Source organism: Ceratotherium simum, chromosome 13 (assembly GCF_057802395.1).
Source record: "Ceratotherium simum simum isolate JZ-2026a chromosome 13, ASM5780239v1, whole genome shotgun sequence".
In the NCBI taxonomy this organism is placed as follows: Eukaryota; Metazoa; Chordata; class Mammalia; order Perissodactyla; family Rhinocerotidae; genus Ceratotherium; species Ceratotherium simum.
In genome coordinates, this window is record NC_141912.1 from 65,668,960 (window position 1) to 65,691,120 (window position 22,161).

Genomic DNA, 22,161 nt, shown 5'->3' on the forward strand with positions numbered 1-22,161 from the left:
CTTGTGCACACGTGCTCTCCGTGGAGGGCAGAGAGCATATTGGGAAAGCCATATGCCTGAATCCATTAGATAAATTCCTGCTCTGCTGCTGGTTCCCCCTACACTGAGTCCCCAGATGAGAAGCTGCCCAGTGGCCCTTGTCACCCGAGACTGAGAGTGGTGTGGGCCCTCTGTCCGTGTGACACTGGTCTCTCCTAGACCAGCTGTCTTCCTGCTTCAGACTCTCCCAGGAACCCCCGCCTGCCTCTGTAAGTTGCCCTGCTGGGTCTCCCAAAAGGAATTTCATATGCGCCACAGAGCTCATATCTCAAATCAGAACGTCCCGGTTTTGATGAAAAGCCATCCAATTTGTTGCAAGAAATATGGTAAGAATCACAGGGGACCTACTTTGTTTTATTCGTTTTGCTTGTGACTCAAGCTCTCCTTTCTCCCCTTTAGTAACCAGTGTGGTACAGTCATCGCCACCCCGTAATCGGGGACTGCGTGTGTGTGTATTTGTTCAGAGTATTGAACTGCTTGGAAAGGACACCTCTGCTTCCTGTGCCCGCAGAGTACCTTATGCAATGACAATACCTAATGAACAGTGTTTTGTGCTAGGTTCTCCCTCTCCAACCCGACTTCTCTGAGACTTCATAGGAAAGAAAAATTTCCATTAACTCTGTTGTTAGAAGAGGAATCTTATTCTTCCGAAAATGAAACTATAGAGGACTAATTCAGTCACCCAAGTCTCCTCTCTAAAGAATTGAGAGCACTCCTCACAAACGACTATTTTATTTTTTAAATCCACACTGGGTTTTATTTAGAATACTGTGTACTACGATATAGGAAAGCCTGCTGTAATAAGACACCCATGGATATAGTGGCTTAATCGAGACTCACTGACAGTCCGGGTGGACAGTCCAATCTGGGGCGAGCAGAGTGGTTCCATCATGTCAGGGACCCCAGCTCTGCCAGCTCCAACAAGTGCTCCCACCCTGAGGCCCAAAGTAGCTGCTGGAGCTCCCACCATCATGTCCCCCTGCCATCAAGAGGGAAAAGGGAAAGGGAGGTGTGGTTGCTCCTTAGCGGGGAGGATGGGGAAAGTTCTATCACCAAGAGAAAGGGTAAGAATGGATACCTGGGCACCAGTATCTCTGTGACATGTTGCAGCTTAATTACGCTCCATTCTGAAGAGCATTTTGAGTTTATGAGGCAGAAATTTGTGCTCTGAGCAGAGCGAGGGTGTTGGCATTGTCATCCTGGAGACCCAATCTATATGCAATACTTTGAGGTCTCACTGTGGGGCAGTGGGTAGCCTCAGGTAGGTGCTGGACACTGTCCTGAGAGCTTTATGTGGATTGTCGCATTTCCTGCCCAGAACGGTCCTGTGGCTGGGTGTCATCACCCCCATTTTGTAGACGAGGAAAGGGAGATGTAGAGAGCCAAGCCACTGCCTGACGGCACAGAGGAGTGAGGGGGGAGCTGGGCTCGACCCTGACCTTCTGCCCTGGAGCTGCCCTCTGCCAGGCCTGTGCAGCCACTGCCTGGAGCAGTAGCTGCCGTTTAAAATGGATGGGACGGAAGATTCCCTAAAGAATAATACTTTCAGTTTAAACAAAAATTAGAAAACAAAACAAAACCTGAAACATACAATAAAAGATTTGCCTCTTTCTGGGTTTCAGCCTGAAATATTGTTCTATTTTTTCAGTCAGGACAGTAGATAGTAAGGAGATGTTCTAGGTTCATGCTCAGTAAACGAAACCCAGCTTCATCTGGGGGTCTTAATTTAGACCACAGGAGAGTAAATAAAACAGACGTCATCTCAATGGGATATATTTACTACTCCTGGGCAGGTAAATCTGAGGCCTTATTTTATGAACGTCAGTTGTTGTTCCTAAGTGATTTAGGTTTATCCGTGTGACACTTCAGACCGCTTTTTAATCGAGGCAAGATGCACCAGGCCCGTCCCAGGATCGGGGGCTTGATCTTGTCCTCAGGCCGTTTAGGTGATTATGTATCCCCAGTGCTTTGAGCTGTATTTAAACCATCACATTTATTGACTAAGAAGGTGATTTTGGAGTGTTAAAATCACAGTATGCCCGAGATTAGTTGTCTGCCTGGGCTGCCGTAACAAGCTCCACAGAATGGGCTGGAACCACGGAGATCTGTGTTCTCCCGGCTCTGGAGGCTGGACTCAAGATCCGGGTGCCGGGGGTCGGCTCCTCTGAGGCCCCTCTCGTCCTCCTGTGCATCTTCCCATGGTGTCTCTGCATCCTGATCGCCTCCTCTTATGAGCTCACCAGGCAGATGGGCCTCTTTTTCCTTCATCACCTCTTCAAAAGCCCTGTTTCCAAATACCGTCACATTCTGAGGTCCTGGGGGTTAAGACCTCAACATGTGAATTTGGGGGAAAATGATTCAGTCCATAACACTAGACACACTTTGGAGACATTGAGGCTGTGAAATCAAAATTTACAGGAGTGAGAAGTTCAACATTTGAGTGTCCCCCCTCCCTTAGGCTTTGGCCAAAACAGGATGTGGTACAGGTGATATATTTCAGTGACCATAAACGTCTTTCCTTAAATATTTTTGGGAGCCTTATTTAGTTTATTATGCAGATTATTTAAAGACTATCCTGAGCTTACATTTTCATCAGCTGGGCAAGAGGAAAAATCCGTGTCATCTTAGCAAACATTTTGCTGAGATGATGGAATGTGTTTGAGTGAGCTGAGCAGAGACTACAGGCGGGCCTTCCAGGCATCCCAGTGATACCCGGTTTCTTACCAGAGAGTGACTGTAGCCACGGAAGAGCCGAGAAGAACCAAGTCAGTGTTCACAGATGAGTGAGTCCCTTCTCTCAAGTCGTGTCTGTAGAGAACTTAAAGTGCACGGCAGCAGAAGAAAACACACTTGACCTCTTTTGGGTTACAGGAGGGGAATAACTACATCACAGAAAAGACTGGAATATTCCCTTGAAGGAAAATATCATCAAGGAAATTTTTCCACCCATCTCACAGAAGTGTTCTGAATGATGATATTTTTAGCTTCTTGACCACTATAAATTTCGTTGGAAAATGGGGAGAGGAAGGGGAAATAGTGGACTTAATGGCTTTAGGATTGACCTGGAGAACAAATGAGGGAAATCATCAGTCACAGCCCTTATGCAATTTTCTAAAAATAATCTTCAGGCCTATGACATTTTTACAAGTTGTACTTATCTGGCTTGAACATATTTCATCAATATATTCGGAGACCTTGGCACAACACAGAAGGAACATTTATGTTTGTTTGCTTAAAAATTAAAATAATAATAATTTCGGCAGTCTTAGATCAGAATGCCTAATAACAGTTTCCAGGTGTGTGGTTAGCACATTGGAAGCATCTGACGTCAACAAAGGAGACCAGCTGGGTATTTTCTTTCAAAGAATGATTGTTGATCTGTGACAATAACACTGTGTCATATTGTCCGTAATACAAAGTACACGCAACTTTATGTGGATGAAATTGGTGTTGCGAAGACGAGACCTTGAGATCATGAAGAACAGCAGCGCTAATAATAATACAGCAGCCACCCAAGTGGTGTGATCGTGGGCTTGGGAGTGTCAGGTCAAAGGTCCTGTAAGAGTGACTGCTCCCTGGCTCAGTCTCTGGCGTCACCGTCTTCAGTCCTGAACTCTGCTCTTTCTGGAAGAGTGGTTATCTCCAGCTCGTTATCATCCCAGGACCTTTACGCAGGCCGCTCTCTTGGCCTGCAATACAAATCCCTCCTTCACCATCTGCATAGAGTCAGAATTTCCTCTGAAAACCCCGTAGATGCCTGTCGAGAGCCTCAGTGAGTCCAGGCTGTCGTTGGACCATATCGCTGCTGCTCTGTCTGAGCACCAGACACAGCAGCTGATTGGTTTTTAGACGCCTGATCATAAACACCAGAGTGGTCTTCAGGAACTGAACGGAAGTCAAGGAAGAGGAGGTTTGCACTTCTTGCCTCGTGATCTCACCTCGTGGTCTCACCAAGTCACGTGGTCATTTGGTGGCCTAGCAACAGCTGACTCACCTCACTGTCTGAATTGTTCTCTCTCCCCTTCCCGTCCTCTCTCCATGGTCTTGAGTTTCTGTAAGACAAGTTCCTGAAGCTCAATACATCTGAAATAAACCTGCTGTGTTGGCGCCTACACTGAATCACAGTTAGCCTTGTCCTCGTCAGCCTCTCCCACCAGGCCGTCGAATGGTTGGGTCACGGCTTCTGTTTTCACGCTTCTTTGTCCAGCACGAGGCCCAAAGCACTCTGGAAGTGGTTTGTGGAATGTGTAAATAAAGGAATGAATGAACAAAACATATATTAACACAACAACTTTTCTTTTTAAAAACAACAGAATTTTGTTACTGTAAAAAAAAATGTTACCCCTGGTCTCAGTTGTTACTTTCAGCATAACCAAAAGTTTGCAATTACTCCATAGTTTTCCTTTGTGAGTTAATAGGACGTTATTGCATTTGTCTTTTGGACCCAAATTGCTTAATTGGTTAGGTGGTTTTCTTGTAGTGATTCTCCAGTTAACTGATGGAGTTGACTGTTCATGCGGCGTTAGAGACTGCTCTGACCAGAAGGTGATTTATCAGACATCATCTATCCTTGTCCACCTCTCCACCAATAATATTAGACTAAAAGTGTTGGTTTTTACCCCGTGCATGTAATCGCTCATATCTGCATAGAAACAAGCTCTAACATCACACATCTTAAAAAACAGACGGCCCCTCCAATCCTGCGTGACTCTCAGGTCCTGCCTCTCAGTCACAGCCGGCCTTTCCAGAACCCCCTGGCACTGCCTCTCCATCCTCATCTCTCAGTCTCCTGACAGGACGCCCTTCCAGCTCCCAGCCCTGCTTCCTCCAGAAGTCAGGGCCCGTGGAGCCAAGCACTGTCGTCACTTCTGCTCTGTTTCTTACTAAGATTCTAAGTAGAAGTCAGCACTTAATTTTTTTTACTTCTTGGAACATAAAATCTTCTGACTTTAGGACACTTAGCTGTTTTTCTCTGTTCCTGAAAGGGCTAACCTATAAACCCCTTAGTGGTGTTGATTTTCTTCTGGACCCTAAATCTGGGAACACCCTTGGCTCCAGTCTTTGTATTCTTCTCGTCTCTGTCCACCTTCTCTCCCTGTTACATTTGGTGCCGTGGAGTTTAATTCCATCTGCGTGCCAGCGTAGCCTGTCTGTCCGTCTGTCTGTCTGTCTACCTACCTACCTGTTTCTGGCCCCATGTGGTCCTGACTCATGCAGACACTTCTGCTTACTCTGCACCTGGCTGTTTAGGGAGCCTCTCAAACGGCCACGAGAGGACTCAGCATTTCCACCCCACAGTGAGCTCCTCTCCCTTTTCAGGAATTGACACTATTGTAACAAAACCCTACAAGTTGTTGATTCCTTCTCTTTTCCTAAACCCCTTATACGTCTAATAGAGCAAGTGCTTCAGCTCCGCTTCAAAATATAATTGAAAGCCACCGTCTTCCTTTATTCCCACTGCCCTTCCCCTAGCTGAGCCACCGCTGATCTCTCTGAGTAGGAAAGCTCCCCCTGCTGCTGCTTCTGGTTCCTACAGTGTATCTGCCAGGTGTTAGGGATTTTACTATTTTTTCTTGCATTTGTGGATGTAGAATATTAAAATATACTAGTTTTCTAATTCTTTTGTTCTTTGTATAGTACTTGGGACAGTGGTTTCAAGTCAAAGGTTTCATGTCGTAATTTGACAGTAGGATTCATCTCTTTATCAGGTTAATGATTCTTCAGTGGATACAAGTAATTATTAAATAACGGTGGTATCTTTAATAAACAGTATTTTCTAATATTTAATGCATTATATTGATTTTAAAAACATTACATATATGTAACATATATTTATGCTATAATTACAGTATATGTGGTGAGATGAATACAGTAATTATATACATTTGTAGTTGTATAGAATATATGTGATTTTAACAAGGTTTTCAAGTGAACTTGCCAGCCCGTATGAGAATGTAGAAATGCAAAATCTGTGCACTAAATCGTTGTTCTGTTTGCAGAACAAATAAGATCAGACTTGTGTCTTCCTAAACTGAGGTATAATGGAACAGTCACAAGACTGAGATTCAGAAGGTCAGGTTCCTCGTCCAGCTCCTGCTGCTAGCGTGGTGTGGGCCACGCCGTTACTCACTGGAGTGGAAGCTCCGTGCAGCAGTGATTCTTGTCCTTGTGATCATCGCTGTGTCACCAGCATCTAGAAAAGGCTGGGCCCAGTGCCAGCGCTGAGCATATCATACTTCTCCACGTTCAGTTTCCACATCTACTAACCAGTGTTCCTTCCAACCCTGAATCCCTAATACAATTAGAGCCCTTATGAGTTTAAATAAGACAGATTCATACCTGGAACTGTTTATTCAGCTTTTACCTGGGCCTTTACAGGATTGTTTCGTCCATTGGAGCTCTTTGCACTGAATCTTCATGAGCAAGAAGAAGATGAGAGCTGGGTGTCGGTCCAGGTGGGCCACCTTCAGAGGGACTAAAAGAAAAACTTTAGAACTAAAAATGTTTAATTCAAATTCACAAAATTAAGTATAAAACAAAGTTCAATAACCAACCTCTCAAATGACGTTTCTTTCCAAGTGTGTAGCGTTTACATTTTGGAAGCTATTAAGGTTTAAATCTGCTCTAAGAATTTTAGGACATTTAATTTAAGAACTCTTGATATCCCAGTAAGAAAATACAACAAATTAATAAAGACTCTTCACTTTTAAATTTTTCCTGGGCCAGCCCCGTGGCGTAGCAGTTAAGTGCATGCGCTCCGCTGCTGGCGGCCCGGGGTTTGGATCCCGGGCACGCACCGATGCACCGCTTGTCAGGCCATGCTGTGGTGACGTCCCACATAAAGTGGAGGAAGATGGGCACAGATGTTAGCTCAGGGCCAGTCTTGCTCAGCAAAAAGAGGAGGATTGGCATGGATGTTAGCTCAGGGCTGATCTTCCTCACACACGCACACAAAAATTTTTCCTTTTCATTTGCTGAACAAGTATGTGATGAGCAAGCACCATGCGGACCTGTGTTAGGAAATGCAGGAGAAGTCCAGCCGGGACAGCCCACTCTCGGTCACCTGGCCGCCAGGTGCACACAGAGCCCAGAGCTCTCTGCCGACAGCCTCTCGGCCAGAGTCCCCATCACTGTTGGAAGGAGCAGAGGAAACCTGGAGAACAGTGCACTATCAACCAGACAGCCGCCCTGCTGACTGCCATTCCTCACGGCCCTGCCATGGTCACAGGACTGAGCCACGTGGTGTCACTTCCCTTCTCTCAGGACTGCGTTCTCACTTCCTCCACACCGATGTTTCAGGAGACCCTGAGCCTTTAGTAAATCTCGCTGCTCTTCCCTCTCCCTCCCTATCCCCTTTCCTGTCTGGTTTTCCTCCACCGCACTTATCACCAGGCGTATCATCTGCTCATCGGTTTATGTGCCCACTGCCTTCCTGGTACGTTGCTGAAATGTACACTCCATGACACAGGAAATCTGTCATTCATCAGTGTGTCCCCAGACCCAGAACGGTGTGTGACACGTGGTAGGTGCCCAGGAAGTACCTGCTGGAGGGATGGACAGACGGACAGATGAATAAATGAAAGACAGAACGCACACTCTAACCGGGGCCTCCTCACGCTGACCCTCTCGACGTTTCTCGTCCAGGTTCCAGCGTCACCACGCTGTTTAAATTCACAGATGTCCTCATTGTTCCAGCTGTGATCCTCATTACATCAGGAAGAACTGAGTGTTCCACCCTGGCTGTGCTGCCTGGTGCCACCCTGTCACACCTCTGCTTGGGGCACTTTGGCGGGATGTCCTCGGGGCTTGGCCCTGCCCCTCAGGTGGGTCTAACCAAGATGTTCACGTGGACAAGAGGCGGCTCCTCACAGTGACTTCATAAAGGAACCACATCTAAGAAGGAGGCACAGCGTATAATAAATACCAGAACGAAACCAAACAGCACTCAGAATGGCCATAAATGAAGTGTACAAATTCTGCAGTGACAAGTAAGTGGGCCAGACAGAGACCAGGAAGGGGAAAGGGAGAGAATTCCTGAGCCTTAGGTGGGAAAATGGGGACATCCGTGTGAATGTTGGCAGGAGTGTAAATTGTTACAATGTTTCCAAAGGGCAATTTAGAAACAGCTATTAAGATTAAAACAGATTCCTACTCTTTCACTAGGCTTTCAACTTCTAGAAATGTATTCTATGAAAACTCGCCTATAACAGCTGGAAACATCGCAAGTGCTCGTCAAGAAGGAGATGGTTTAATCATGAAACCACAAACCAGAGAGCGGAACAGCGCAGTCATTAAAAAGAATAAATATAGACGTGCTTGTATTATATTAGTGATACTAAATGGAATGAGAAGAGTGCACACTGGTGTGTGTGGTGTGATCCTGTTACCAAGTTGACACTGCTGTTCTGAATGCTGGGGATAACAGAGGGCAACATCCAGGGGTCCCTCTCCTCATCGAAATTAACCTCGGGATGGGAAACAGACAGACAGACAAGTAGAGGTTTGATGGCGGATGGGGCGGCGCTGTGAAGAAACGTGAAGGTAATTTGGTGGGAAATGGTGAATGTAGAATGGTCAGGGGGTGAGCAGCCACGAGGATCAGAAACAGCCCCTCTGAGGAGGCGGCGTTGGAGCCGAGACCTGGACAAAGGAGGGAGCAAAGCAAGAAAACTGTAAGGAAATGGCCTGAAGCAGCAGCCAGAGAGTCCAAGAGGGGCAAGGAAGATGCTGCGGCTGGAGGGCAGTGACCACGTGGGATGAGGGCGGAGGGGAGATCTGAGAGGCAGCATTCTGTGGGCCCTGATAACAATTCTGGATTTTCTTTTAATTTTGTTGATAAACCATCACAAGATCTTGAGCCAGAGAGTGACGTGTTCAGATTTGCATTTTTAAGGAATCATCCTGGTGGTTATGTAGAGAAGATTCAGATTGAGTGCATATAGTATAACCGAGTATATCTTTTATTACACAATTTACAGAAGGATTGCAGTGACCAAAAATGAGAGGAAACGCAGTCTTTCATACGGTCTGTTTAGGAATGTTTTGGGCACCTGCTTCACAGAGGTTGTATGAGGATTGAAAAGTTTATGTGCATCTGCATATATATGTGTAGTCTGTGTATGTATTTATGTGTATAGAGCATTTTTTCATATATTATTAATGGGTATTAAATGATACTATGCGAAAAAGAAAAAGAAAATCAGACATGCACACAGAACGTGTGGATAGAAACAGCGTGGCAGGTGCTAAAAGTTTAACTGCTTCTCTAACCTTTTCATGTTGCCCTAATCGGATCCATGTTTAGAGTTTCATTTCCACGCTGTGAACAGAATGCTGGTTAGTGCATTTCAAGGGGGCTCAAGGAAGTTGCTCTGAACTTAGAGTTTATCAGGAAAACCATCAGCCAGTGTAATTCACGGGCACAACGATGCTCTCGCCCCACACTGCGCTCAGATGGTGTGCAGCTGATCAGAGGCCAGGAGAGCTGGGAAGCCTGGGAGTTAAGATAGTACCTGTTCTACCCACATAGGTGACCTGTATTCCATCTCAGATGACATCGTGTGTGTTGAAATGTTGTGAAAATCATTAAATAAAATACTACTGTTTCTCTTGATGAGGATTGCTGGAGCATGGCAGCATCAGACTGTGGTGTTCTTCATGCTTGGTCTCAAGCGAATCTTCCCATTTAGAGGATGTAGCCCTTCACTTAGGTCTGTTCCCACACCCTCCAGATGAGGAGAAGCCTGCTGGGTTGTCAGCATTATCTGCCCACACAACAGTCAGGGCCACGTCCAGTCGTGCATCAAAGGTGACAGCTTCAGCAGCAATGATGCAATGAATTCATCTGGCTCGTTGAGGTTCAGGCAGTGTGTGGAATGTGGCAAGTCAGAGTATTAATCCAATTATTCTCTTAGACACTGTTTGAGTAAATTTAATTATATGCATAAGGAACCATTGTATTTGCAGGATCAGTCAATATTCAGGAAACAAAACTGACAGTCTCTTTTACTCTCTCCTATCAGAGTCGGGCCACAAGAAGTTGAAAAGTACCATCCAGAGAAGCACGGAAACAGGGATGGCGGCGGAAATGAGGAAGATGGTGAGGCAGCCCAGCCGCGAGTCCACCGACGGCAGCATCAACAGTTACAGCTCCGAGGGAAAGTAAGTGGTGCAGCACGCGCCTGTGCGGCTCTGGAGCCTGGACCGTGAGTCACAGGAAAGTAACAGGTCACCACGGGCTGTTGTGAGCTTCTTCCTTTGCCAGAAGTTTAGCCATTCATTTTAAAGCAGCCTGACCAAGAGGATGCACACAAACACACAGACACACGGAGGCATCTCTGCACCGGGTCCCCAGACCTTTCAAGGGGTAAAGAAATGCTGGGTTCACAGGAACAACTGATTTCTGTCATCAGAAAGGCTCAGAAGAGTCCACTGCTGGAAGTTCATTGTAGAAATGCCACATTTCATGGATGCTTTCATATGGGAAACTCATTGGCCCAGTCACCAAAATCTGAACTAAGATTTAGAAGTGATGAATAATTTCTCATATTCCTACTTTTCTCCAAACTATTTTGGGCTCTAAGTTGTAAGTCCAACACTCTCATAATAGCAACATAAATTTTCTTGTTTTTAAAACATCACTAACTCAGTTTTACCTTAGGAAAATAGCCCAGGGTCTCTCTTCCTCATTATTTTTCTGATTAAAGAGTTGTAGTTAATTCTGAATTTAGTTAATTCTGAAAAAATATCGCTAGATTTTTCTTTTGCTTACTTAGTTTGCTTTTTACCATTTTGCCTAGATCCTGTACAAAACTCGCATTTTCCTATGCTTGAGATTTTTCTGGTAAGACTGAACTTTTACTGAGGTGATAGGTCTTACAAATAAGTAAGTTTTATTCTGTGGTGGGTTAGCTGGGTATTGACCGTGTACAAATTTTCTATAATTATTAATTTGTTACCATTCAGATCTTTCATATATCAGTCTAAATTAATAATTTATTTTCTTTTCTTTTACTGATATTTTTCTGTTTTGTTCAGAAAATGAAATGAAAGTAGGCAAAGTTAACCTTCACAATATGCGTTCCCATTCCTGGAACTACTGGGTCCGTTTATTTGATCGAATGACTGATATGCATGCTCCCAACAAGGTGCAGCGAGAACAAAAATGACAGACATGAAAGTTGTGGAGACAAGCTTGCTGACAAAATACCAATATTTGATGAAGTATTATAAAGCATGTGCAAATGAAAGACTGGAGACATTATTTTCTGATACAAAATTTAACAAATCAAATAATATTTACCTCCAGCATTGATCAGCCACTGACCCTCTCATAGATTGGTTGTCATGGTCTCTGGACGGGATAATAACACATACCCTGTCTAATTCCTTTGGTCGTGAGGAAATGATATTCGTGAAAGGACACTTGAAATAAATCCCTATGGAAATCTGCTTATCCAGAAATGCGTATTGAGTGCCAGCTGTGGAACAGGCAGAGTCCTTGTCAGCCAGGAGCCATCGATAAACAAGAGGGGCAGAGCCACTGCCAGGTGGGCTCACAGCCCAGGATTTCAGGCAGTTCTGATGTCATAAGAAATAGGTGTATTTTAATCTGTGCAATCCCATTTGGGCTAAATAAAAACCCCAGAAGGGCCGGCCTGATGGCGTAGATGTTAAGTTCTTGCGCTCTGCTTCAGCGCCCCAGTGTTCGCAGGTTCAGATCCTGGGCACAGACCAACACACTGCTCATCAAGCCATGCTGTGGTGGCATCCCATATAAAGTAGAGGAAGATGGGCACGGATGTTAGCCCAGGGCCAATCTTCCTCACAAAAACAAAAACAAAACAAAACAAAAATCCCAGGGGCAGGCCCCGTGGCTCAGCGGTTAAGTGCGCGAGCTCCGCTACTGGCAGCCCGGGTTTGGATCCCGGGCGCGCACCAACACACTGCTTCTCCGGCCATGCTGAGGCCAAGTCCCACATACAGCAACTAGAAGGATGTGCAACTATGACGTACAACTATTAACTGGGGCTTTGGGGAAAAAAGGAGGAGGATTAGCAATAGATGTTAGCTCAGAGCCAGTCTTCCTCAGCAAAAAGAGGAGGATTAGCACAGATGTTAGTTCAGGGCTGATCTTCCTCAGCAAAAAAAAAAAAAAAAAAAAAAAAAAATCCCAGATAATTAAAAAATTTAATGTATTCAAAGATGAATAAATTAAACATTTTTATTTGTAAATAAGAACATGTATGCTATAATATTTACTCAAGAAATTATTAGTCATTTTTTAAATTTAGCAATAATGCTGCTTAATGTTCATGAGCAGTTATTTATGTACAGGTCATGATATAAAAATGTATAACTTATATTTTATGTCCGTGATACATTTACATAAGGATCTGTATTTGTAAGTGTCCCGAAGACTTAGTACGTTAACAACTACAGCTGAGCCTCCTGAATCGAACATCAGGTATAAATTGAGGTTTAGACCTGTCCTCCATCAGTGCTGAGCCACGTCTGCTTAGTTCAGGGACAGTGCAAAGAACCAGGAAACAAGCCAACTGTAATCTAGGTAGTGTTTATGATTGATGGTCAGAATTCTAGTCAAAAGGAAACTCATGAAAAGAGTTCTAGGAGAGCTAATATTTTGGGTTTTTGGGTTTTGTTCTTTTGCAAATAGCTTAATATTTCCTGGAGTTCGACTAGGAGCAGACAGTCAGTTCAGCGATTTTCTTGATGGACTCGGACCAGCCCAGCTTGTTGGCCGCCAAACTCTCGCCACCCCAGCAATGGGTAAGAATCATTTTTCTGTACAGAAAAACTCACGTTTCATGGTTGACAAGGTCATTAAAAATAGCATCTAGTAATACAAGTGAGAAGCAACATTGTAGCGAGGTTGCTGCTGATTTCAGACAACTCTTCTAATCGCTGCTGCATCTGTCTGATTTGAGGCATTATGCAAAATGAATAAAATTAGTCATAAATGTTTGAATTGTTAGAAAACCCTGTCAAGATAGGAGTATACGATAGATCCAAGTGTAGAGTAAGGGTAGCACTTCGCAGCATGGACAAAAAGATGGATTATTCAGTAAAGGATGTTGGCATAACTGTTTATGCAAAAAAAATTACTGAAATCGCCTCTCCACTACTTAAAAAAATATTTTAGACTCAATTGTAAAAGAGAAAGGGGACGTGAGGAGGACTCTAAAAATTACTGTAAAACACTTGAGTTAACGTCTCTATACTCCTGGGGTGGCAGAGAACTTCCAAAGGATCAAACCAAAGCAAGAAAATTAAAAATTTCTACTACCAAAATACACTCTAAACGAAGTTAAAAGAAAGATGATGAATGGAGAAAATTCTGTGTACCATATGTAGTAGACATTTCCCTGAAGGACATGAGATTCCAGCTTAAAAAGACCCATGGAGGACTCACCAAAAAAGGTCAACATGAAGGCAGGTCATCGTGGGATTTCACAACACCGAGGATTAATAGAAAAAACCACAAGTTTCCTAAGAGGAAAAATAATTCTATAGAAAACTATCAAAAGTCAGATTCTCACTGGACTCTTCAATAATAATACTGGAAGCCAGAAAACTATTGAGCATTACCTTGAAAATTCTGAGTGACAATTGATTTCCAGACGAGAGTAATAGAGCTAGCCGGATCGTCCAGTAAGTTTAAGGCTGGAGTTAATACATACTCAGACAAGTAACATCTCAAGTCATTTTCCTTATACCCAACATTGCTCAGAAGCTACTAGATGGGCCGGCCCCGTGGCTTAGCGGTTAAGGGCCAGCCCCATGGCTTAGCGGTTAAGTGTGTGTGCTCTGCTGCTGGCGGCCCAGGTTCGGATCCCGGGCACGCACCGACGCACCGCTTCTCCGGCCATGCTGAGGCCGCGTCCCACATACAGCAACTAGAAGGATGTGCAGCTATGACATACAACTATCTGCTGGGGCTTTGGGGGAAAAAATAAACAAATAAAACTTAAAAAAAAAAGAAGCTACTAGAGGATTTACTTCAATGAAATGAATGAAGTGAACTTAAAGCGTCATGAACTGAAAAAAGAGGAAGATGAGATCTGGTAAAATAATTCTCAACACGAGAGAGATGATTGGGAGACCCAGGTGACAGTGAAGGAAGATCTAAAGACCATAACTGCAGCAAGCTTTGAGGGCAGTTTGTCCCAATTATAGTAGGTCAGATTCCCTAAGATAAATTCTGCAGAATACCTAATGTGCTTGATTTTATGGAAAAGGTAAACAGCCAGGAGAGACTAAGGGGTTGAATTAGTGATATGTACGTAAAAATGTAAGCAAATGCTTTTTAGAAAGACGCGTTAAGTGCAGGGAAAAGGAAGAGCTGTCCAAGAAATGAAAAGTAACCACAGAATTCCAGTTCACTCCACTGCAGATAATGCTGCACAATCAAAATAATATTACTCCTCGTATTGGGAGAATGGGATGATGGAAAGTGTCGAGTGTACGGTGCAGGTAGGAAGGCAGTGAGAGAAATCAAAATTAGAAGTCAAGAATAATATCTAAAACTGAAAAAATAGGAAAATATTTTGTAAGTATACTATTTAGAGATAGGGAGGCAAATACCAAAAAGTAAAAAGTAAATCAGATAAAAATATTGAAAATTTTGAAAGCAGTGACTTTTAGAAGGCAAGAACTTGAGAGAGAGGATGGGAATCTTTTACACTAACAACAAGACTTATTGATCATTTAAACTATGTGTATGTGATTTTAAAATAAACACTGAAAAAAAGACAGAGAGAGAGAAAGCAAGACCTCTAGGAGCTAAGGTCTAAGGAAGAATTATAAAACTAATGAAAGGGGCTGGCCCAGTGGCGTAGAGCTTGAGTTCACACATTCCGCTTCGGTGGCCCAGGGTTTGCTGGTTCAGATCCTGGGCACAGACCTACTCACTGCTCATCAAGCCATGCTGAGGCGGCATCCCACATAGAGGAACTAGAAGGACCTACGACTAGGATATACAACTATGTACCGGGGCTTTGGGGAGAAAAAAGAAAAAGAGAAAGATTGGCAACAGATGTTATCCCAGGGCCAATCTTCTTCTTCAAAAAAAAAAAAAAAAAACCTACTGAAAAACCCAGAACCCCAAAGTTGGTCAACTGACCTGGCAGACAAAGAGAATTCACAACTGAGAAAATGGAGATGATGCAACTAACAAAAAGTAACTCAGAAATAATTACATTTAACATTTTCAGAGAGAAAGTATATCAGTCAGAAAAAGGTGAACATCTTAATAAAACTGGATAAAGGACATGAATAGGCAAGACATAAGAAAAAGAATATAGGGGCCTGCCTGGTGGCGCAAGCGGGTAAGTGCACGTGCTCCGCTACGGCGGCCCAGGGTTCGCTAATTCGGATCCTGGGCACGCACCAACGCACTGCTTATCAAGCCATGCTGTGGCGGCATCCCATATAACGTGGAGGAAGATGGGCACGGATGTTAGCCCAGGGCCAGTCTTCCTCAGCAAAAAAAGAGAGGGATTGGCAGATGTTAGCACAGGGCTGATCTCCTCACAAAAAAAAAAAAAAAAAAAGGAAAGGAATAGCAATTGAAAATATTTAGAAATATGTTCAGCATCCCTAATAATCAAAGAAATGCAAATTAATGGAAGTTTTTAACCATCAGATTGGCAAAAATTAGATATATTGCTAATACCGCTATTGGTAGGTTATGGGACATAGAATACAGATCCTTCTGGGCACAGTCTTTCTGAAGGACATTGGTGATACGCATGGAGTTTCTGAAGGTGCATTCAGTTAGACCCCATAAATAAAAATCTGGGAATTTATGCTGAAGAAATAATTGACCACGTGTATAAAAATTCTTTGTAAAGCTGGTCGTTATAGTTCTATTTATAATAGCAGCAACGTAAATAACCTATATTTCCATCAACAGGGATCTGGTTGAAGAGGTAATGTCATGCCCATTTGGTGGTCCATTCAGTCATTAAAATGAGGATGTATGGTCATGATGGTAGATAGATACATAGATTTTTTTTAAGTATTTATGAGAGTGCTAGGATATTCATCAAAGCATTAATAGAGGTTTTCTCTAGATAATGGAATTACTGATAATTACACTTTTTTATTAAGAAGAATTATGTATTAAATGACAATAAAGAATAAGAAATCTGATTAGAGTATACAAGAGGCACTGGAATACTTTGGTATTGATGTAGTTAAGCGATTTATAACCTAATTTGGGACTCTCATAAGATGGATTAGTACCAAAAAAATGAAGGAAAATATTTCAAAACCTGATTCAGAGGCAGGGAAAGAAAAGTGGGTCAGGGGGCTCTAAATATTAGTTTTTTATCAAGATCATGAAGATCATAATGTAGAACCTCTGTTGTTTTAGCTGCACATAACATATGCTTCCCTCCACTCGCAGGTGATATACAGATTGGGATGGAGGATAAGAAAGGCCAGTTAGAAGTTGAAGTTATCAGAGCGCGCAGCCTCACCCAGAAGCCTGGCTCCAAGTCCACACCTGGTAAGGACGGGTATTCCCGCATGGGACCAGAGACTTACACAGGCGAAAACTCACACCATTTGCTGCATTTGAATCTTATATGCTCAGCTTTGCATCATCTGATTGATGAAAAAGGCAGCCTTTCTGTGTTCCTTGAGTCTATAAAATGGATCTGGGTTTTCCTTGCACATTTATTCTGTCAGAAAGTATTAGGAAGAGTGTTGTCGTATTAAGAAAAGTTTAGTTAGGATTGTTTTTTAGCTTGTGTCATTTATTTTTTCTGCACATTTACAGATGCAAAAGAAAAAATTTAGTTTTAATCATAAAAAAGAAGCAATGAGCTTTAAGATATAAACCTGAATTGTAATGCCAGCTATAACCCAACTAAGTCAAAATCTTGTGACAACTTTGCATACGTTTATTTGAAATGAGGAAAATGGCAGTCGTGATAACACATAGGTTTAAGGAATAGAATTTACGGAGCACTGGAAATTTAAAATGATTCACATAGTCAGTGGGAACTTTTCAATAAGCATCTCTGATTCTCTAATAAAATCAATTTGACTGAAAGGATTAACTTTTTGTGTGTTTATATGACCTTTGTTCAGCTCCATATGTCAAAGTATACCTTTTGGAAAATGGGGCCTGTATAGCGAAGAAGAAGACGAGAATTGCACGGAAAACCCTTGATCCTCTGTATCAACAGTCCCTGGTCTTTGACGAAAGTCCACAGGGCAAAGTTCTTCAGGTCAGTAAGAGTTTGACTTTTTACATTGTAATATCCACATTATCCTTGTAAACATTGACGAGGTGGTCAAACACGAAGAGAATCAAGTTCAGTAAGGAGAAATGTGGTATAACATCCTGGAGTAGAAAGAAACAAATTGTCAATTTACAGTTAATATATAGCGATAAAAATATCTGATGGATATAATGAAAAACAAAATTTCATTTTCTCTCTCCCTTCTTTTCTTCCTTCTCTCCATCCTCTTCTACTTTTTCCCTATTTCCCTCCCCTCCCCTCTTCTTGATAGATAGATGATACATGATAGATAGATGAGTGATAGATGGTAGATAGATGATTTATAGGTAGGTAGATAGATGACAGATAGATGGTAGATAGAGAGATAATAGACGATTGGTAGACAGCTAAATCATAGATAGATGATTGATAGGTAGATAGATAGATAGATGATAGACAGATATCAAGGCAAAGAAGGACTTGTTGAATGTCCGATGCACTGTCAGATGCGTACCTGCATTACCACTTTTAGACGTTTTAACCACCACGTGCAATAAATATCATTATCCCCATTTTAAAGATTATGTCTGAGGATCACAGAGATTAAATAATTTGGCAAGGTTACCCAGTAAATTGAAAACGCAAGATTCAGCACCCCTGCCTGGGTGGAGCAGGTGAATGGGTTCAGTGAGAACCTTGACCGGCGACTCAGGGATTGGAAAACAGCCTAGGAGTAAGTGTGATGGAAGGCTCATCTGACACCAGCAGGAGTTGGCCCCATTGTGGTAATTGTTGGTGAGCTCGCTGACTTACAGTGATCTGATCAACTCAGTATTGTCAGGCCAGTCCTCAAAAGCCGCCAGCTTGCAATTATTTTTCAACCTGCCCTTCACTAGCAAGTCCATAATATGAAGGAAAGTTAGTGAGTATTCTTCATCTGTCGGCATACTCCGTCACACACACACTCCACTGTACGGTGGGTTGGCTTGTTTTGCCCTCCTCGCTTGCACAAATTTTAATTTTCATCTCTCTGTGGCCATGCACATGCTTACGGAGAACAGTCACTAAAGAAGGTGTTGAATTTGTATATAAATAGACTTGTATATTTATCTCTTTGACGTGGTTTGTGTGGATCATACCCTCGTGGACTAGGGAAGCACGGCTTGTTGCCCATGAGATCTGAAGTTGTTGTGAAGTGTCGCCTTGAGCACCTTGATGCTGCTGTCTTCTCATGTGTTCCTCCTCCTGGTGTTAGTTGTATCATTTCCTCTCCTTCACCGACTGGCCCACTTTTACAAAATAGCTGCTGTCGAGTCTTCGATGTGAAAGAGAGCGGTTCAAGTTGTATTGCATCTCTGTCTCCGCAGGTGATCGTCTGGGGCGACTACGGCAGGATGGACCACAAATGCTTCATGGGCGTGGCTCAGATCTTGTTGGAAGAGCTCGACCTGTCCAGTATGGTGATCGGCTGGTACAAATTGTTCCCGCCGTCGTCACTGGTGGATCCCACACTCACCCCCCTAACCCGCCGGGCTTCCCAGTCGTCTCTGGAAAGTTCAACTGGGCCTCCCTGCGTTCGATCTTAGTGAACTCATACCAGAGTCATTCCAATAAAACTCTACCTTTCAGGATGATAATCTGAACCAGATATAGTTCATGATCAAAAGCATTGTTGGAGACAGACAATCAACTTGTGTTTTGCCTGTAGTAGTTTTTCAATAATATGTCCCAATTGTTGTTTAAAACCTGGCTTCATATGACAGAACAAGGCAATCTATCATATTACAGTGAGAGTCAGCGTGCTGGTGAGAGTCACTGATGTGTCTATAAATAGAAACGGAGGCCACTTCAGATTCACACGCCTCCCCCCCCACCCCCCAATCGAAGAGCCTGCAAACTCGCGCTCTGTGAAGAGTCGTGTCTGGCACGTCTCTGCACAGGCCACGAGCAGTGTTGTTTCCCTGGTGTTTGAGAGGTTGTTTCTCTGTATGTTTGTGGGGTTTTGGTTTCTTGATTCGTTTGGTTTCTCGCTGTCCTTGTTATTCCCACTAGTTTTTGGCTGTCGTGACAGGCCTCATGATGCTCACAGAGACCCTTCCTCTCTTTTTCCAAAATCACCAAAAAAGGGCTGAAGCGGTCTCTGTGGCATCTTCCCAGAGTGTTCCACCGTGAGAGGAGAGGCCAGCAAAGGCTGCACTGGCTTTCACTTCATAGTTCTTCAGTCTTACGTATGGAAACCCAGAAAACACAAGGCAAGCTTACAAAACAATCACAGAATCACTTTTTTTAACGAAGAGCATATCTGTTTGCATTCTAAAAAAAAAAAAATTATGTTTTCCATTGTTTTGCATGGAAGACTTAAAGAGGTCAATGAGCAGCTAATGCCAAGAACTGAGACTAGCCCCACCATGGTCCTTTGGAGACACTCCCTGTAATGCCTTTTTCTTCCTGACATCCAAAAGGAATATGTGCTCCTGTGTATAAAACATACTTTTGACTTCCCAAAATGGTGACTAGAAATGGATTCCAGCCTAAGACACCTTGAGCTATGCCCAGGTTTCTCGCCATGTCTCTGTGTAGACAAACCCATCTGCCCTGGAAAGAGCATGGTATGAGCTGTTCAAATTCCACTGGAAATTCCAGTTGAAATATTATGCACTAAACCAATGTTTTTATCAAATTTCAGTTTACATTTCTTTGAGATTGATGCAAGCACAAAGCTTGATTTTTTAACACAAAGTATCTTACTTTTTGGGGGGAAAAATAAAGTCAAATTTCAATTTGCATTTTCTTCATTTGAGTTTTTCTCAGTCTTGAATTTCCTTGTGACATTCTGCGTATGTGCTCCAATCTGCAGACTGCAGGTGCATCGATATGTTCTCCCTCCTTTTATGAGTCATTCAGCTTTTGTGGTTACACAGTAGAGTGGCATGGCTTGGAACTGTTCAAAGCTGCATGCGTGTTTTGTAAAAAAAAAAAAAAAATGAAAAAGAAAAGAAACAAAGGTTATTTAATAATGTACGTTACTTCCACATAGGCCCGCTTGTGTGTTGCATGTACTTTACAGTTTGCTCGTTAATTACTATACTGAAATAACCAAGAAATCTAAGCCATCTGTTTCTGTTATAGACATTTTGCAAGTTTTAGCCAGGCTCAGTCTGAGTCCGGGGTGAAATGTCTATAGATGGACTTTATTTTTTACCCTCTGGAAAACGTGATGTAGTACGGACCAAATTCCTTCTAATAAATATTTTGGTGTAGATTCCTACTGTGGGGCTGTAACACATGTAGACACTGTGTGCACACTAGGTTTTAATCCATAGACATACTGCCTGCACCAAGTGAACTATTGATTATGATTTACACATGCCAGAATCACCTGCCCATCGTTCCACAGGCCCAGACTGACCACTCCTCACCGTGCTGAGCAGGGGGAACCAGAGCATTGGTGCACTTCTACGAGATTCCGTTCTGTCTTAGTGGCCAAGAACCAACTGAGTATAATTGGGTAGTATCTTTCTATTCTGACCACTTGTCTTAACACTCCCCTGTGCTTTTAAATGAACTTCCAACTCATGTATGTAAACATGTTTAATAAAACTTACTTTTCATGTCAGTCGGTAGCCATCTGTGTTCTGTGTTTTGCCAGATATCCATTGTGGATTCTTTGGTGCACAGTGGGGGCCAGGTCTCGGGAGGGGAGGCTGGGATTTGCTGTCTGCTGCGGGTGTGCAACTTGACTTGTCACTCACTATATATGTCTTAACCTACAGCCCGAAGGGTACTTTGCCCCACGTATGAGTTTTCACGTTGTCAGCCTGTCTAAGTGAGCACATGACTATACTTCTGAAAAGTGGCATTATTTATTAAAAACAATAAATCTCAGTAAGAACCAAATGGAAGGTGGTTTTTCTGCTGTTGTTTGAGTGTGCTAATAAAAAAGACAACTCTGCTGTCCAGTTGCCAAATCATTTCAAGTTATGTGACGTATCAATTCCTATGTCTCTCGTCACAGCATCTTCCTCCCGTCTTCTCCTTTTGAACCCCTGCCTGATTTGTAGAACCTTGACTCGGCAAACCAGGCTCTACACTAAATCATCTTCACTAGACTCTTAGGGAATAAATACACCTTCAAATATAATAGATGAGTCTCTAAAAGTAATAAGTTAAAAGAGAAATTATTAGCTTTCTTGATTTAACTTCATGACCTTTTTTTCCTTGTCCAAAGGTGTGGTCATATATTTCATATTCATCACTCTCACAGAATACTTGGTAAGCACTAATTTCATGTTGCATTGCAGTGAAACAACTGTTGAGAGCTAGTCTCTACCTTCTAAGAGCCCTTAAACTTTTATAGACCACACTGGCTTTAACTTTATACAGCAAAATAAACTCAGCTAAAGGAATATCAAATTTGAGACCATAAAGCAACTTGAGACATGTCACTACATCAGTTGTTTAATGTTTTTAAAATTTTCCCCTACCAAGTCAGCCAGTTGTTTGGTCTACAGGACGTGAAATTATCTGTTAGGCTGAGTCAACAGAAGACAAAAACAACTGATCAGTTTACGACAGGCTGTCGGAGCAGAGCTGTCCCGTGCAGCAGTAGGACAGTGCATGGCTGCATAGGAGGCTCTAGGCGTCTTGTCTGGATGGAGTCGGAGAAGCAGCAGCTCTTCAAATCAGATAAGTCTGCCCAGTGTGACCACTGAGGGCCCACAATGACGGAGAAGAAGTCGCTGGAGGAAAAGCAGATTTGCAAAGTCTTCGTGGTTTCTTCCTGACTCTGAAAACTTAATTTCTGGAAATCCTAGCCTGAGATAGATGATCTGATTAAACTTAACCAACATTATTAAGGGCTTTGTTGTGT

General features: G+C 42.9%; 1 protein-coding gene across 4 annotated transcripts in view; it reads left to right on the forward strand.

Moving 5' to 3' along the window:
- RIMS1 (regulating synaptic membrane exocytosis 1) overlaps positions 1-20,907 on the forward strand; it is a 442,630-nt gene extending 421,723 nt beyond the window's left edge. For all 4 annotated transcript variants that reach the window (XM_087438805.1, XM_087438803.1, XM_087438804.1 and 1 more), the window contains 5 exons: positions 10,062-10,200; positions 12,716-12,828; positions 16,469-16,570; positions 17,158-17,297; positions 18,659-20,907. In XM_087438805.1, coding sequence (XP_087294931.1) covers positions 10,062-10,200; positions 12,716-12,828; positions 16,469-16,570; positions 17,158-17,297; positions 18,659-18,877 — 713 coding nt within the window. In that variant the 3' untranslated portion in view covers positions 18,878-20,907. The remainder of the gene's footprint in view (positions 1-10,061; positions 10,201-12,715; positions 12,829-16,468; positions 16,571-17,157; positions 17,298-18,658) is intronic.
- Positions 20,908-22,161: the final 1,254 nt, after the last annotated feature.